This window comes from Scleropages formosus, chromosome 6, assembly GCF_900964775.1.
Source record: "Scleropages formosus chromosome 6, fSclFor1.1, whole genome shotgun sequence".
NCBI lineage: Eukaryota > Metazoa > Chordata > Actinopteri > Osteoglossiformes > Osteoglossidae > Scleropages > Scleropages formosus.
The window spans coordinates 24,613,918-24,628,842 of NC_041811.1; the positions used below are offsets into that span (position 1 = coordinate 24,613,918).

Consider the following 14,925-nt stretch of genomic DNA (forward strand, 5'->3'; position numbering starts at 1 on the left):
GCGGCGCTTTTATGTTCTGTCAGGGGGTTGAAATGTCTGCGGTCTGCAAACTCTCTGTGTTTTTGGTGATGATTAAATAAGCACAACCCCAATAACCAGCTGACCTAAAGCAGTTCACACAATAAATAAATATTTTCATTGGGAGATTAACTTGTTCACTGCACATTTAGTCCAGGGAAAACCAACAGTTAAACATCAGAAATAAATGCAATAAATGAAAAAATGCAAATGTTAAATAAGTGCGGGTAACACTGAATATTAAATTTTTTACTGCTGATTTGTGTAAAATTAAACAATAATATGCAATACAACAGAGCAATTGTAATTATAAGGTAACATTACATTATGATGATATGCAGTCAGTAATCAGTAATATTTACCATAATGCTTCATTGCACTTGAGAGGGGCATTAATGTACAGAATACTTTGTCTGAAAAGCAGTACATTCTGTAGAACAGTAATTTACCATGTCCTTCTAAAGCACTTTGTCTGGAAATGCTGTTCAAACCGACATCGTAAATGGTTTTATCATAGAGTTGTACGTGTCGGGAATCCTGACATTGTTGTAAGAAACTATTTCTCAGTGGTACAAACCGACAAAGATTTAAGTCGTAGGGGATCCTCCAATTTTTCTGACCTTTCAAAAAGACGAAAAGGGTAGGCAGTGGTGCGTGTTGAGGAGGGTGCGGATGTAATTTTGGACATTGGCGTGAAGCCAGGCCCTGCTTTCCCATAACAGTTATGCTTTCCAAAGATATATGATTAGCATAAGCACTTAAAGTCAGTAATTCATCTAACCTTTCTTTGAACTTCAAATGACAAATAAAGTGGATATTCACTGCTGGACTGGAAACATAACGCAGACGACACACAAGGTCCGACTGAGAATCCCGCCGAGAAGCTGGGAATCTGGTCCGCAGACCCCCTGTGAGACGTGAACGTTATTTCAGTCCCCTCCTGGCACCTGCTGCATTATTGCTGGAGACAGTAGGAACCGGTGTGCGTCTCAGATCAGGGAGGGTGCGAAGCCCTGCAGGAGTGGCAGCACGCCTTGCTGTAGTACCAATGGCTGCACAGGTTCACCTTCAGGGCCAGGGAGCAGTTGGTATTCGGTTCATCCTTGCAGTTCTCATCTGGAACGAAAAGCAGCCGAACACGAATTTGTTTCTTTCTGCTCCCGCGAGGCTGGCGCCACAATGGGCGGCGCAACGGCCGAGCTGGCTCGTACCTGGAGGCTCCGTTGGACAGGGATCCAGCGGACATGCCTGTTTGGCAGCAGGCTTAGTCAGGGGATCGCAACCCTTCACTATCTCCCTGTCTTGGTAACACTTCACATCTCTCGAGCGAGTGCCTACCCCACAGGTCTTGGTGCACTGTTGGACAAGAAGTAGGCATAGGAATATGCAGCTGGCTCAGGAATGAGAGGGCAGGTCCCATTATCAGCAGAACCACGGCGAAAGGTGGTTGACTCACCTCAGACCAAGGAGTGGTGTACCATTTGAAGCACGGCCTCTCGAAGCAGGTGCTCTCATCCGCCGGCCGCTCCTGTGGGATGCAGTCGCTGTCCTCGCGGGTTCGAAATTTCCCTCCAGTGATGCCAGCGCACAAGACGACTCTGTGCCTCACACCACGCCCGCATGTAGTGTTGCACTACGGGGGAAAGGCAAACATTTTTTCCTTACCCCTCCGTGTCCTCGGTGCCACAGCATTTTTTTAGCAACTTCAGCCCCTGCATTGTGTGCCCATAAGCGAATAGAGCTTTTCATCCAGCCAGATCTTCTAAGTTACATTTTATACATCTATATTTTTGCATAATTGCCCTTTTCCCTTGTTTCTGCCTCTCATGTGAACATGACAGTTCATGCAAAATGCTGTACAGTTAAATCAACGGATCAGACAAAGGATCATTAAAACACAGCTCTCGGTGTCGATCATTTGTCTTCAGGAGCAGAACAGTCTGAAAGGCAACCCAAGTGACAATGTGACTCAGAGCTTGAAAGGGCTCATTTGTATTAACAACACCCATAATATGCTTGACACGCCTAGGCTCTTGTCCTCTCAGTCAATTGTCTTGGTCAATGGCAGTGTCAGCACCCCATCCACCCCTCCATTTCTCATCTCTCTCACCTCTTCTCTGCCCATCCCCCACAGCAACCATCCTCACTTGCTTTCTCATTGCTTGTCCCACCGTCACGTCACCCGCTCTCACCCTGTCCCAGTCCTGCACCAGCCAGTGTGGGAGGCACTCCATTGCACCGCAGGACTGGATGGCAAGCGGCCTGCTCTCCGCTGGGCACTGGGACTCAGGCACCACGTGACCCTCCAGGGCCTTACAGTACACGTGCCGTACCATCATGCCTTGTCCACATGATCCGGAGCACTGTATGAGGAAGGCAGCATTTAATCTCTCAACAATGAGGCAGAAATAAAAAGTAACAATACATATTAACTTCGAACACACGTATAATTGTGGAAACTCACTAAAAAATAGACAAGCTTTACACTTCAGAGTCATTGCAGAGGTTATTATTAATATACACAATGTTTTGTGCATCTTGTAATTTAAGCAGATTCTTCTACTTTAAAATCTGTTATAAAAAAACTTTGGGGAAAATTTACAAGTGTACAAGTGTACAGTTTACAACTGTAATACTCACCGGCCCCCACTCAGACATGGCCCACTGCCTCTCACAAGGTGGGCCCGTGCAGTTCTTGGTAGATGGAGGGCGGGTGGATGGATCACATGATTCCTCTTCCTCTGAACACCTGACATCCCTTGTAACTTGACTGCTTTGACCACACTCTGCTGAACACTGAACAAAGAGTTAGTCTGATGTCCCTCCAGTGTTACTTTAAACTATTACGCTGTTATCTAGATCATTAAAGGGCAAGACAAATATTGTCTCAGATCTAGTCCAGTTATATGATCAGTATGAGTCTGTGTCTGATCTGCATCTCTTCTGGATGCATTTTGGACTGGTGTATCACCACCACGCGCACTAGCACACCCACCTCAGACCACTGGGCCACTTCCCACTGGGGGCCACACGGAGGACCCTTGCAGGTACGCTGCTCCAGTGGACGCTCCAAATTCTCCAGGGCACAGAGGTCACTGTAGACAGAGCTATCCAGCCCTGGGGACAGCATTTTCCAACAGCGCACCTGGCGGAACTGGAAACCATCTCCACAGGTGCGAGAGCATTCACTCCAGCTGTTAGCCTCCCATCTACAAGGAACACCGTCCAAGCCATCAGTTCCACTTATATCTCACCATGAACCAAAACAAACTCGTCCTACCGTCATGAAACGCCATGTGATCAACTCATCGCACACACTCATCCCATCAACACCCCACCTTTATTCAGTCTATATGAATCAGAGCATTGCATCAACCCCATGTTTTCAAAGCAACCCCTTCAAAGATGCCAATCTGCCAGTTTTACTGTATAGAGTAAACTACCATGTGAAAAAAAGGAAGCCTGCTTTATTAGAAACATAGAGCTTCTGAGGGCATATAGGTGTTCTGGGTGCATTACTGGAGTATACCTGGGTTGACATTCTCTTCCAATGCAGAAGTCATGTATGGGCTCTGGACGGACCAAGCCATCACAGTAACCGTCATCCACCTCTGATCCATCATAGCGCACACATATCACAAAGGATCTTGCCACACCTGTCACCCAAATAGAACCAGAAGAATGACATACATGAATACTTAGGTATTATATAGCTTTGAAATGAAAAGGAAAGAATTTTACTGCCTACAAAGAAATACGCATGTCAGTGTGTTTTGGGTATGACCTGTGGAGCAGGAAATGCTGCATGGTTCCTTAGAGGACAGCTTCCACCGGTACATGTCTGCTGCACTCAGCCCGAAGTTCTTCTGCAGGAAATTGTCATGATTTGTGCTGAAAGAGTGAAGTTGTTGCAAAAACCCATTTAGTGTACAAAGAAGAGCAAGCGCAAAGAACCAGGCGACCACACCAAAACCAATGACACTACATTAACTGGTGAACACATCAAACTCAGTGAAAGTACATTAAGTGATGACTAGATAAAACCCAGCAAATGTGCAGTGCTAAGAGAACACACCAACTCGGGTGAACAACAGCGCCAAGTGACCATACCCGTGGACGATTGCAACTTAATTTCCTACCGCCTAATGTTCAGTAAATTTTAAATCGTAATTAGAGCCATCTTTCCTTGGAGAAGGATCTTAAATTACAGAAATTCAACCGTTGTTAAAAACTGAGAATTCAAATTGAAAATCTGTTCATGGTAAATGTGGTCTTAGTCACAAGAGTCTTGCAGTGTTATTATTTTTAGAATTTCTTGACTGAGAAGATTCTTTATGCTTTCAGCTTTTTTAAAGAGGTTGAATCAAATGTATGCTGCCAGCAGTGCAGCGGAAAAAAGAAGAAAACATCGAGAGAAAAGAAATCTAGAGCACTATGTAACTGTCATACAGCCCACCTATAGACTGTCAGATAAAGTAAGTTTTTTGTGCTTGAGAGAGACGAGCCAGATGAGCTCAGTGCGTGTCCATGAGAATACAACAGAAACATACTGAAGTCAATATTCCATCTTTAGGTGTTTTATTATTTCTGTGATTAGGGGACTTCTTTATCCAAAAGTAGCTTAAACTTTTTACCCATTTACATAACTGGATATTCTTTTGTAAGAATTAAGCACCTCATGGGACTAGAACGAGTAATCTTTAGGTTACAAATGGTCACCCACTCATTCGCTCACTGTCAATAACCACTTGATCAATGGGTCATGGTGGTCCAGAGCCTATCCTAGCTGTACAGGGTGCTTGGCTAGGTCAGATACTCACAGAACAAGACACAAGTTCATTGGAGGGGTGTCATTATATTTCTTAGTTCCTTATTAAACAGATTTAGGGGAAGTTGAATCGGTCAAGGAATTCAGTTCAGAAGCTTTGATACATAAAATGTGCTGATCCTGAGGCTTTAAAGATGTTTTCACTAGACTTGAACATATCCAAAGCCAAAATTATTTACAAGTTGCAAAACATTCTTTTCTACTGGTTACACATTTTTCTACAAATATTTGTGTAAGTAAATATTTATTGTCATTTTCAGACAAAAATTGCAGTAATTTCTTTCAAACGTCTTTTGTGCCTCACTTTCATTAACCATTTAACCTTTTCAGGGTTGCAGTGGTCCAGAGCGTATCCAAGAATCAGTGGACACTTGGCTAGGAGGGGTACACCCTGGATGGGACGCCAATCCAGTGCCGACCTTTTCTTCCCTTTTATTTTAAATCTCTGTTTCAGTTCTCTTTGGGAAAAAATGGAAGCTATAGCCTGGCCTACACTTATCAGTTCTGAGTAGTAATACCTCTTATGTTGGGTTTGAGGTGCACAGAAAAGATAATATGAATTATAAATATGATGTCAGGAGAACTGCTCTGCAGCTTAGCTACATTCTTGACTACTGTAATCTCCGGATCTCTTCCAGAAAGCAGAAAAGTGCCCTAGTTTTGGAGAGCTGTCCAGCCTCTGCACAGGCACTTTACAGCCACTTTCCACTTGTACACAATGTGAACCTGGACCCAGATCCAGCACCAGCAAAAATCTCCATGTGACTTCACTCTGTGATTACAAGTACTGGAATGTGAACAAGTTTTCTGTACCTTGTATGGTTGGTTTGGTTGCTGCTCCAAAAGTCAGGAACCAGGCTCATGTTGAGAGGTGTTTCGGTTCTACTCTCGTTACTGTGGAGAGTCCCATTGCTTTCCGGCAGGGAGCTGTTGACAAGGCTGAAGGGGACACCAGGGTCTGGATCCACCTCACGTGACTCCAGAAGACCTGCCTGCACTGGGTACAACCCGGTCCTTTAAGTAGGTCATTTATTTGGGGTAAGAAGTAGGAGTACAAATCTGATAAGGAGAGGACCTTGGTGGGATGCAGTTTATCCGAAGGCCATGTAAAAACACGTTGTAGGGAGGGTGGCTGCCGTCCCCACAGGCACTGGAGGGCTGCACACCCACCTTCTGCATAAACACAGTGGTGTTGAAGCCCGAGAGCCTGCTGTGTGGCCATTACCTCATATGTTTGAGACCCGGCAATTACTGAAGGACAAAATGCTATTCCCCTTTGAATATTTCATCATTTTTCATCTCCGTGTTTCGCTTTGTAAAGCCATGTATGAATAAAGCATTGCTCCAGGGGGCCAGTAGAGTGGGTTCTTTCCACAAAAAACAGCCTCTGAATTCTGACTGGTGAACCATGGTCAAATAGTGTTCTTCTCCCAAGGTGCCTGAAAACTGCAGCGTCCAACTGTGTAATGATTACAGCAAATGTTCAAGCATCAAATCGAACGTGGGCTGCTGGTTAGCGCTTTGGAATGCTGACCAATACCAGGTGTGGCAGAACTATTTTAGCCTAAGCTGGGTTCCGTACTTTCATTAGAAACCATATTTCACCACCATTGTTCCTATTCAGCTGCTAGGAAGGTAGAGTTTACGGTAAAGCTTGTGTAGGTGAACCTATTCAAGTGAATAAATGTATTGGGCTGCGGTGGGTGTGGTGACCTTTGGTAGAGGTGGTCAGATCTGAATTAGTGTTGAGCTCTGTGCATCAGTAGCTCACTTTCGGTGGTGTTCTAAATCTACTAGAAACTATGTTCTACGACAGACTGAGATACACTTAGAAGTCGGGCAGGAGGACAGGTATGAGAAGGAGGAGAAGTAGGAGGAGGAGGAGGATCACCTGCATTGTAAGGTGAAGTCATAGCCTTCTGTTTGGAGTGGACTGCCACCATCTCTTCATACACCTCATTGGTTACCTGGCCCTTCAGTTTCCCTATTGCTTCTGCACTAGGTTCCTGCTCCAGGACATGATTCTGCTCAGTCTGCTTTGGAATCTTTTCTCTTGCATGTCCATCGTGAGACAGTGGGCCCTCTTCAGAAACACGACCAGCCCCACCGTCTACCACAGGATACGGGAAGGACTGGGGGACGTGCGGGAGGCTGCGTCGCAACATTGTGTACTCATAGGTGATGTAAGGGTTTCCAGTATTCTGGTTCCACACCTAGAGGGCACGGCAGAATAGGACAACGCTCAGGGCTACAGAACACTGGGCACTAAAGGTCTAAAATGTTTCTATCTATGAAATTAGCTATTGATTTACAACTGAAACAATAGATCAGGATAGTTTCTATCCACATAAAGGCTGAAATTAAGAAATTAAAAGCTGAGATAGAACAACACCCATCTGATTCTTCTGCTGTCAACAGGCAATGACTGGCTCCCTAACCTCTGTTAAACACTAAATATTCTACATTCACACACCTCTGACATATCAGAGAGACTTTCAGAAATTTTAAAAAGGAACTAGGACAACGGAGTGGGTTTGGTATGCATGGGGTCAAAAAAGCTCAGCATAAGGCTACAGGCTTTCCAATATGGCTGGGATATTACACCGAGTTGTTTATCGGACAGTATTATTACTGATTCAAAGCTGCTTCAGTCACTTGAGACGGCAGAAAGCAAAACTTCAAGCAACAGTGTGAAGGCAAATGGTGCTTCAATTCCAGTACCAGAATATTCACGGGCTGGTCAATGGGTCCTTTGGCCACAATGTACTCAATCCCAGTTTCGCGCACATCCATGGGACGTCGATACTTGAAGACTGTACCGGCAGCACGGAAGTTCTGTGGGGTGTCTATCTTGTAGGCTCCATTGAAGAAGAAATTCCCAGCCCGGTCAGTAACAGCTACGTGACAGGCACACACAATCAGTATGGCAACTTCCAGAGAAACAGATAGGGTGACACATGTACAGTATACTCACAGCGATTAACTGTAAAACTAAAGAGAGAAGATTTCCTTTCTGTTATTCTTCTTGCCCTGGACATTGGATTCCTACGCAATAGATGCCCACTCAAATCTTTGTTTAAATAGAGATTTACAAGGAAATGTCTGAATTTTATCATCATGTACTTCCACACTGAAAAAAATAGCTTGCAAAACAAGTATGCACAGTATTTCTGTATCGAAGGACATGAGAGAAAAAGAACAAAGAAAAGGTAACTCTGGAAAGTTCTGGCAAATTTCCTGTTGATATGAGTCTGTGGTGAAAACTGAGCTCCACCTTTCCTCTCCCCATTTCTGAAACCATGAAAGCAGGAAGCACCAACCCAAAATATTTGCCGACTTCTTCCTCTCGATGACCTGGATATCCCAGGAGCCCTCTGGGATCTGAGTGATGAAGGCATAGCCTTGGGGGCAAGAACACTCACATTTATGGCTCCTCAGCTCCAGATGTACAATTCATCTCCTACACACCAGACCAACCTCTACCCCTCCAAGACTGTGGTTCTCACACCCCTTTCCCCTATATAACAAAGTTGTGCATGATGTCTATATAGAGACACAAACTCATACCAGGACTGGTGGCTCTGTGGCGGAAGCTTCCGGTGATTTTTTTGCAGCTGCTTCCATCTCCCTGGCAGACACCACATTTATCCAATGTGTGGGACGAGAAGAGCACCCCATCACATCCGACTGGCTGCAACGATCGCACAGTTGGCTCAGGCCTCCTCTTTCCTCACATAAGTCCTCCATTTCAATTGTTTTTCGGGGATTCTTTGCAGTTATTGCATTCAGCATTGAATTCAGTTTCAACATAAGTTCTTAAATGGAAAATGAGCATTTACACCTATTTCCTCTCCGGACACCAACCTCACACCTGCCATTGACACAGACACCTCGGTAGTCGTTGTACTTGCACGAAGTTCCATCACGAGCAGACACCATGATCTGCCTCTGTCCATCAAGTGTGGTACAGTGCAGGTCACACGGATTGCTGGAAATATGTGTGTAGTCATCTATGGGACAACATGGGATTCAGGAGTCAGATTCCATTGTTTAAAATGAAAAAATGCTGAATATGTGCTGGTATACCAGTACACATACTACATGGCTTTGGCAACAGGCTGGTTACCAGGATAAAGGGGTTTCCAACGGTAGCTCCTGCCATTGTAGACCTGGGAGTTGAAGGACCAGCACTGCTCCTCTCTAAAGCTCCGTCCATGGGAGGGGCACTCCTGCACACATAGCCCAGACAGTCAGGCAGCCTGGACATGTATAGGACATGTTTAAGTGACGTCATTTTCGAGTCAGTTATTTCATCCTGAGAGCACTACCAAGAATGCAAATTCTACACTGCATGAACAAATCTTTTTTTATTATTACATCTACTCTTTTATTTGACTCTTTTCTCCAAAACTACTAGGAATATTAAGTTGCCTGCACTGGGTAGTTTTTACTGAAGCAATTCAAGGTAAGTATGTTGCTCAAGGTAACTACAGCAGGAGGAAAAATTTAAACCTGTGACCTCCATCTCTGAAGGTGGCAGCTCTGACCACTACACTACCAGCTGGCCAATTTATTATTATTATTATTATTATTATTATTATTATTATAAGCACAACCTTTTCACAACATATTAGTGAAATATAGGCAGATTTAAAGCATCATTAACTCAAACAAAGCTGAAAGCTGAAGACTGAGCAACTTATGGATGTGCACGTATACAAAAACAATTACACAGCAAACCTTCTTATGCCTGAATAAAGATAATGAAGTTGCGTCTTTAGAAATATTGGATTTACGTGGTTTTGCTCAGATGGTACATCAGGTTTACCTCCAGGTTGCAGAGACGATATTGCTTAGCGTTTCCTATACAGGTCATATTTCCTTTTGCAGTTGTTGCTTTTTTCCTTTGAATCAAGATTGGATAAAACAAACCAGCAATTTTTAGCTGAGATTGCATTCGTAAATATGGTTGATATGACTCAGACTCATTTTATAATCTTGTGAACAGATTGCATACACAATCTTAATAACAATAAAAAAGACCCTCTGACCCCTGTTTCAAACAGTGCCTCTCTTGGGACATGACCCCCCCACCGCAGGTGCGAGTGCAGGCTGTCCATTTGGTCCACTCCCCCCACCAGTGTGTCGTCACCTCAAAGTCCTCCTCCACAGTGTTGGAAGCCACACCCTGTTCCTAGAACACAAATACATACTTTATGTGCTTATACATGACATACTGTAAGTGGTACGGTGAATAGCGCTGCTGTCTCAGAGTGCCTGGGTGGTGCGAGAGGACGTGGGTTCGATCCCTGCTCAGTCTGTGTGGAGATTGCATGTTCTCCCCGTGTCTGTGTGGGCTTCCTCCGGGTGCTCTGGTTTCCTCCCACAGTCCAAAGACATGCTCTTCAGGTTCCCCATAGTGTGTGAGCGACAGAGAGAGTGTGTTCCACTGATGTATGGATGAGTGACCCAGTGTAAGTAAAGTATCTAGCAGTGTAAAAGTCACCGCAGTGAATAAGGTGTGTGGGCTGATAACGCTACACAGAGTTCATCGGAAGTCACTTTGGAGAAAAGTGTCCGATAAATGTAATGTAAACATGAGTACAAAACACTGTGTTCTACTGTCTCTCAGTTATTTAAATTGCAGAATGTTGTGCAAAATTTGTTAGCAACAAGTACACTTTTTGCAGATCTTCTTATAATATAACAAACAATTCCCAAAAATTTGTGCATGTTACTGCATAATTTAAATGTTGTAGTTTACAGGGGAGAAGAGAGCAGGTCTGCGATACAAAGGAGAGTGGCCAGTGGCACTGAAAGCTAAATTATATAGTAGAATTGACCATTCTTGTCTCATAAGTGCACACCCCATACCTGTCGACTTGTGGTAAGACTCCCCAGGCAGAGCGAGAGGGTCAGGATGACCAGCAGCATCAGGCTGACCTCCCCGCACTGTGCCCACGGTACGACCTGCATCCTTGGGAAAGCAAACAGACAGCACGGGGCACAGAAGTAGACTTAGTCACCTGGGCAATCTCCTGTGAGGTAATCCCAGCAGACAGCGCTTATCTGCAGTGAGAATCAATGGTTCGGGTTTGGAGGGAGCTGTTTAAAAGCAGGGGGGTGCGGTGGTGCAGTGGGTTGGACCGGGTCCTGCTCTCAGGTGGGTCTGGGGTTCGAGTCCCACTGGGGGTGCCTGGGTGTGTCCCCTCCAGCCTTCCGCTCTGTGTTGCTGGGTTGGGCTCTGGCTCCCGACAAGCGGTTCAGACTGTGTGTGTGTGTGTGTGTGTGTGTGTGTGTGTGTGTGTGTGTGTGTGTGTGTTTAAAAGCACCACATCCTCCTGTGACTCTGGTTCAGTGTGTGTCCCTAGAATGAAGAGCCCTCCTGTCTGCTATAAAGCCCCGGTGGTCAGTGAAGTGAAGAGCTCTCAGCAGTTTGTTGTAGCTTTCAGTCTGAATTTGTGGTATCTGGTGGGTCAGTCCGAATTAGGCGATTCATTTACGAACCACATTACATAAGGGCATCGCTTCCTTTGACATGACCAATAGCTTCTGTCCGAGTTCAGATTCCGTCGGAAAAAAAACCTAATATTTTGACAGCAATGCTGCTGTGAATACGTCAAAGAAATTTACAGAACCTTTAATTTTGTAATAGGACGTTTAAATATCTTGCTTTTCATTCCCACTGACAATTTAATAAGAATGAACGGAATTGGGGGGGCATGGTGGTGCAGCGGTTGGACCGGGTCCTGCTCTCCGGTGGGTCTGGGGTTTGAGTCTTGCTTGGGGTGCCTTGTGATTGACTGGCGTCCCGTCCTGGGTGTGTCCCCTCCCCCTCCGGCCTTACGCCCTGTGTTACCAGGTAGGCTCCGGTTCCCTGCGACCCCATATGGGACAAGCGGTTCTGAAAATGTGTGTGAACGGAATTGTTTTTAACATTTGATGGTATCTAGTTAAAACTTGTTTTACTGATGTTTTCCATCATTGTTTGAGATTTCAGCAACTAGGCCGTATCCTTTCATTACAGTTTCACATTCTCTGTTTGTATCTGAGGGTCGAATGCTCAGTTAACTCTGAAGCAAGGCTTCATACTCTTGCCTTATCTGTGTCCAGTTCTCTTAGTGATTTACAGATTCACTGAAAGGGCTAAATTTGTTCATATTCGAATCTGTGAGCCAAGGTGTTGAGTTGCAGTGAAAACAGTAGGACATGAGCTGCCATGCAAGTCTGTATATAGACTGATAGCAACATATTAACATGAAGCAGCAAGAAAATTTTATTAAGAATTAGAATTTAAAACATATAAAGTAACAATATTAATTCAGTACTGAGGAAAACTGAAAACATGCTTTAAAAATTATTTTAAATAATTGCTTACAAGTATAAAACATTTTTTTTTCTCAGTAAAGTCAAAACATGTGGGGTTAATGTCAGCTCCCTAAATATATAAAACATTCCTTTGAAGTATTTAAAGTATATATAATGTCTGGCTTTATACGCTAAATTTGCATTTTGTATTATTTATTATTCATGAATTTGTGTTGACTACATTAAATTTTGCTTTGATTCCTACCACCGCATAAATAACAAAGTTTTTTTTTTTTTTTTTTTTAAATGTTTTAGTTCCTAAATAGCTGTCTACATAACATCTTGCACACGTTACCCTCCAAACTCCAGCGCAGGTCTTTGCGCCAGCCCTGCGCCTGGGACGATTGCTGTTGTTTTTGTTCTGTCTAATTCCATTTGCTTTGTTTTGGTTTTCTTGCGCTCCAGGACGCGAAGTCCCGGCGGCTGACGTCTCCGCACAGTTCAGAGAACGCCGCCGTCCTCAAAAACATTCTGTGAACCAGCAGCGCGGCGCAAATGCTGCAGCACTCACCCGGCTCCGGTCCTGCCCATCGGGGGGTCACTCGACTTGGTGCTGGCGGGTCTCGGCAACGGCGCGGTGCTTTCCGTGTGAGCGCGAGGTGCGTGCCCGCATCACCGTTCCGCTCCTTCCCCGGTGCCCCTATTGTGAGCAGGAAGAGATTGGCAAGAGGAGGGGCGGGCGGCCCTGACAGCACGTGTCCCCAGCAGCCCGTCCCAAGTGCTGGGCTCCAGCCGTCGAACTGTTTGTGTCTCAGCCAAGCTGGCGGCATTCACACAGACAGGGAGGAAGTGATTGTTTTCTAACAAGCAGCTCCAGAGTACATCAGACACACAGTCTCCCCCCCCTCAAACACACACACACACACACACATCCCAAGGTCCATACCCCCATCTCAACAGCCTTGCCATCCTTCTGGGTGAGCGCTTACATGTTGACACCAATCCATGTTCATGCCGACATACAACCTACTGCAGGTTGGTCTCATGAAGTGTCACAGAGCATCCGTGAAAAACACGTCAAAGGCAAACAAATTTGCATTTCGCATGGGTGTAAACAGTGCGAACCCTTCCACACACATACAAAAACAGATCCAGGCGAGGAGAAATAAGTTCAATTGTGAGAGGCATGTGGAAAGCAGACCCGGGGCTATGGACCACCCTGACTGTTTGTTCCCTTGTGCAGTAAACAGCAACTGTTCTGCTGCTCTGCGTCCGCCCGGCCTTCCAGCCTCAGCCAGGAGTCCCCCTCCTTCCCACAAACCCCTGATCCTCCTTCCGAGTAAACAGCACACACTGTCACCTCCGCAGCAGAATTCGGACGTGTCTCTCATCAAAACCAGAAAACGTGGAAAGGCGCGTTTGTGCGTACAGCGACGAAGCAAATACCTTAACGCAGGGTTTAGTCCCAAAGAAGTGTCACCTGATGGTTATGAAATGAAAATAGAGTAATGAACAATGACAGAAAGAAAACTCTGTGTCAAACATTGTATCAATCTGTTATATACTCTGTTAATGACAGTAAAAATGTCCATCCATCCATCCATCCATCCATCGTCAATAACCACTTGTTGTTGTAGCAGGCTAACCCGGCAACACAGGATGCAAGGCTGGAGGGGGAGGGGACACACCCTAGACAGGACACCAGTCCATCACAAGGCACCCCAAGCAGGACTCGAACCCCAGACCCCCCACATAGCAGTACCCAGCCAAACCCTCTGCACCACCGCACCCCCACCTTCAAAGCTGTTTAAAACAAAAATTTCCAAAAACATTTATTGTTTTTTTCCTCATATCAGAAACATGGCTTCTCTCTTTTAAAGAGACTTATTTGTTTGGCAAAGAGGCGATTTAGGTTTTATAACACACAGAAGCAAAGCTCAATGAATATGGATTGTAGATACTTCAAGTGACCCATGAAAGCAGAAAGTATGAATATGCTTTTGCATTTTCCCATAACAAGAAATTGTTTATGCATCTGTTGTGATGGAGGGCCATGGAGAAACACAACCAATAGCACATTTGAAGGGTTTGGGATAACCCAGCAGGACATTTGAACCCACAACCTTCTAGCAGTGGGACAGATGCCCAAACCACAGTACTGCAAAGTGCTCTCACCCACACACGAGCGGCAGAGGCACCCGGGATGTGTGTTTCATGTTCACGGAGTACGAAGGGTCTGTCTCCATACCACTTCTCAGCTGCAGGACATGAGATACCAAAGACTCCTCACCTTCAGCTGTGGAGAAGCTGCAAGAGTCGGCAGCACCCAAGAGTCCATGGTGAATCTCTGTCAAAGATGCATTAGAGGAGTGTAGGAAGAAAGCATTTTTCTTCCCACAGTCTGTAAAAATACATCTGATCCAAGCTACAATCACGTGTTTGAACGGCTGCAATAGATAGCCCTCTGTTTGACCGTTTTAGCTCAAAGAGAGATTTGAGGTTCTTAAACTGAAGGACCGAAGCTGGGTTTAGATACGGCTTCAGTGGCACGTTCTGCTCTCGCTCACGATTTATTGTACGCATGTGTTTTTCCAGCTATTCTTAATAGTTCTTGAAAGATACTTTCGGTGCCAGTTTGGAGCAGATAATGTTGAGAATGAAGCTGAAAGTGTTTTTATTTTTTTATTTTATTTGGCCTGAAGGCCGAAGTAAGCTTTGTGTTCGTATGTGTGAATGCGGGTGTGGCTGAGACCGTAGAACCCCACCTTCCT

General features: G+C 45.0%; 1 protein-coding gene across 3 annotated transcripts; it reads right to left on the reverse strand.

Moving 5' to 3' along the window:
• Positions 1-247: 247 nt before the first annotated feature.
• Positions 248-12,988, reverse strand: LOC108936339 (ADAMTS-like protein 2). 3 transcript variants are annotated; one of them, XM_018755678.2, is made up of 19 exons: positions 12,726-12,988; positions 10,721-10,816; positions 9,898-10,040; positions 9,675-9,750; positions 8,973-9,075; positions 8,711-8,856; positions 8,414-8,537; positions 8,167-8,247; positions 7,568-7,743; positions 6,738-7,059; positions 5,660-5,843; positions 3,803-3,909; positions 3,548-3,674; positions 3,014-3,227; positions 2,659-2,814; positions 2,211-2,381; positions 1,475-1,651; positions 1,230-1,374; positions 248-1,134 (listed from the first exon to the last, which is right to left on the reverse strand). In XM_018755678.2, exons 2-19 carry the CDS (start codon positions 10,778-10,780, stop codon positions 1,013-1,015), a joined length of 2,634 nt encoding a protein of 877 aa, XP_018611194.2. In that variant the 5' UTR covers positions 10,781-10,816; positions 12,726-12,988; the 3' UTR covers positions 248-1,012. The 3 variants fall into 3 exon arrangements, with proteins under 3 accessions (XP_018611194.2, XP_018611186.2, XP_018611204.2); XM_018755670.2 differs by having other exon boundaries at positions 10,721-10,823; XM_018755688.2 differs by lacking the exon at positions 8,167-8,247 and having other exon boundaries at positions 10,721-10,823.
• Positions 12,989-14,925: the final 1,937 nt, after the last annotated feature.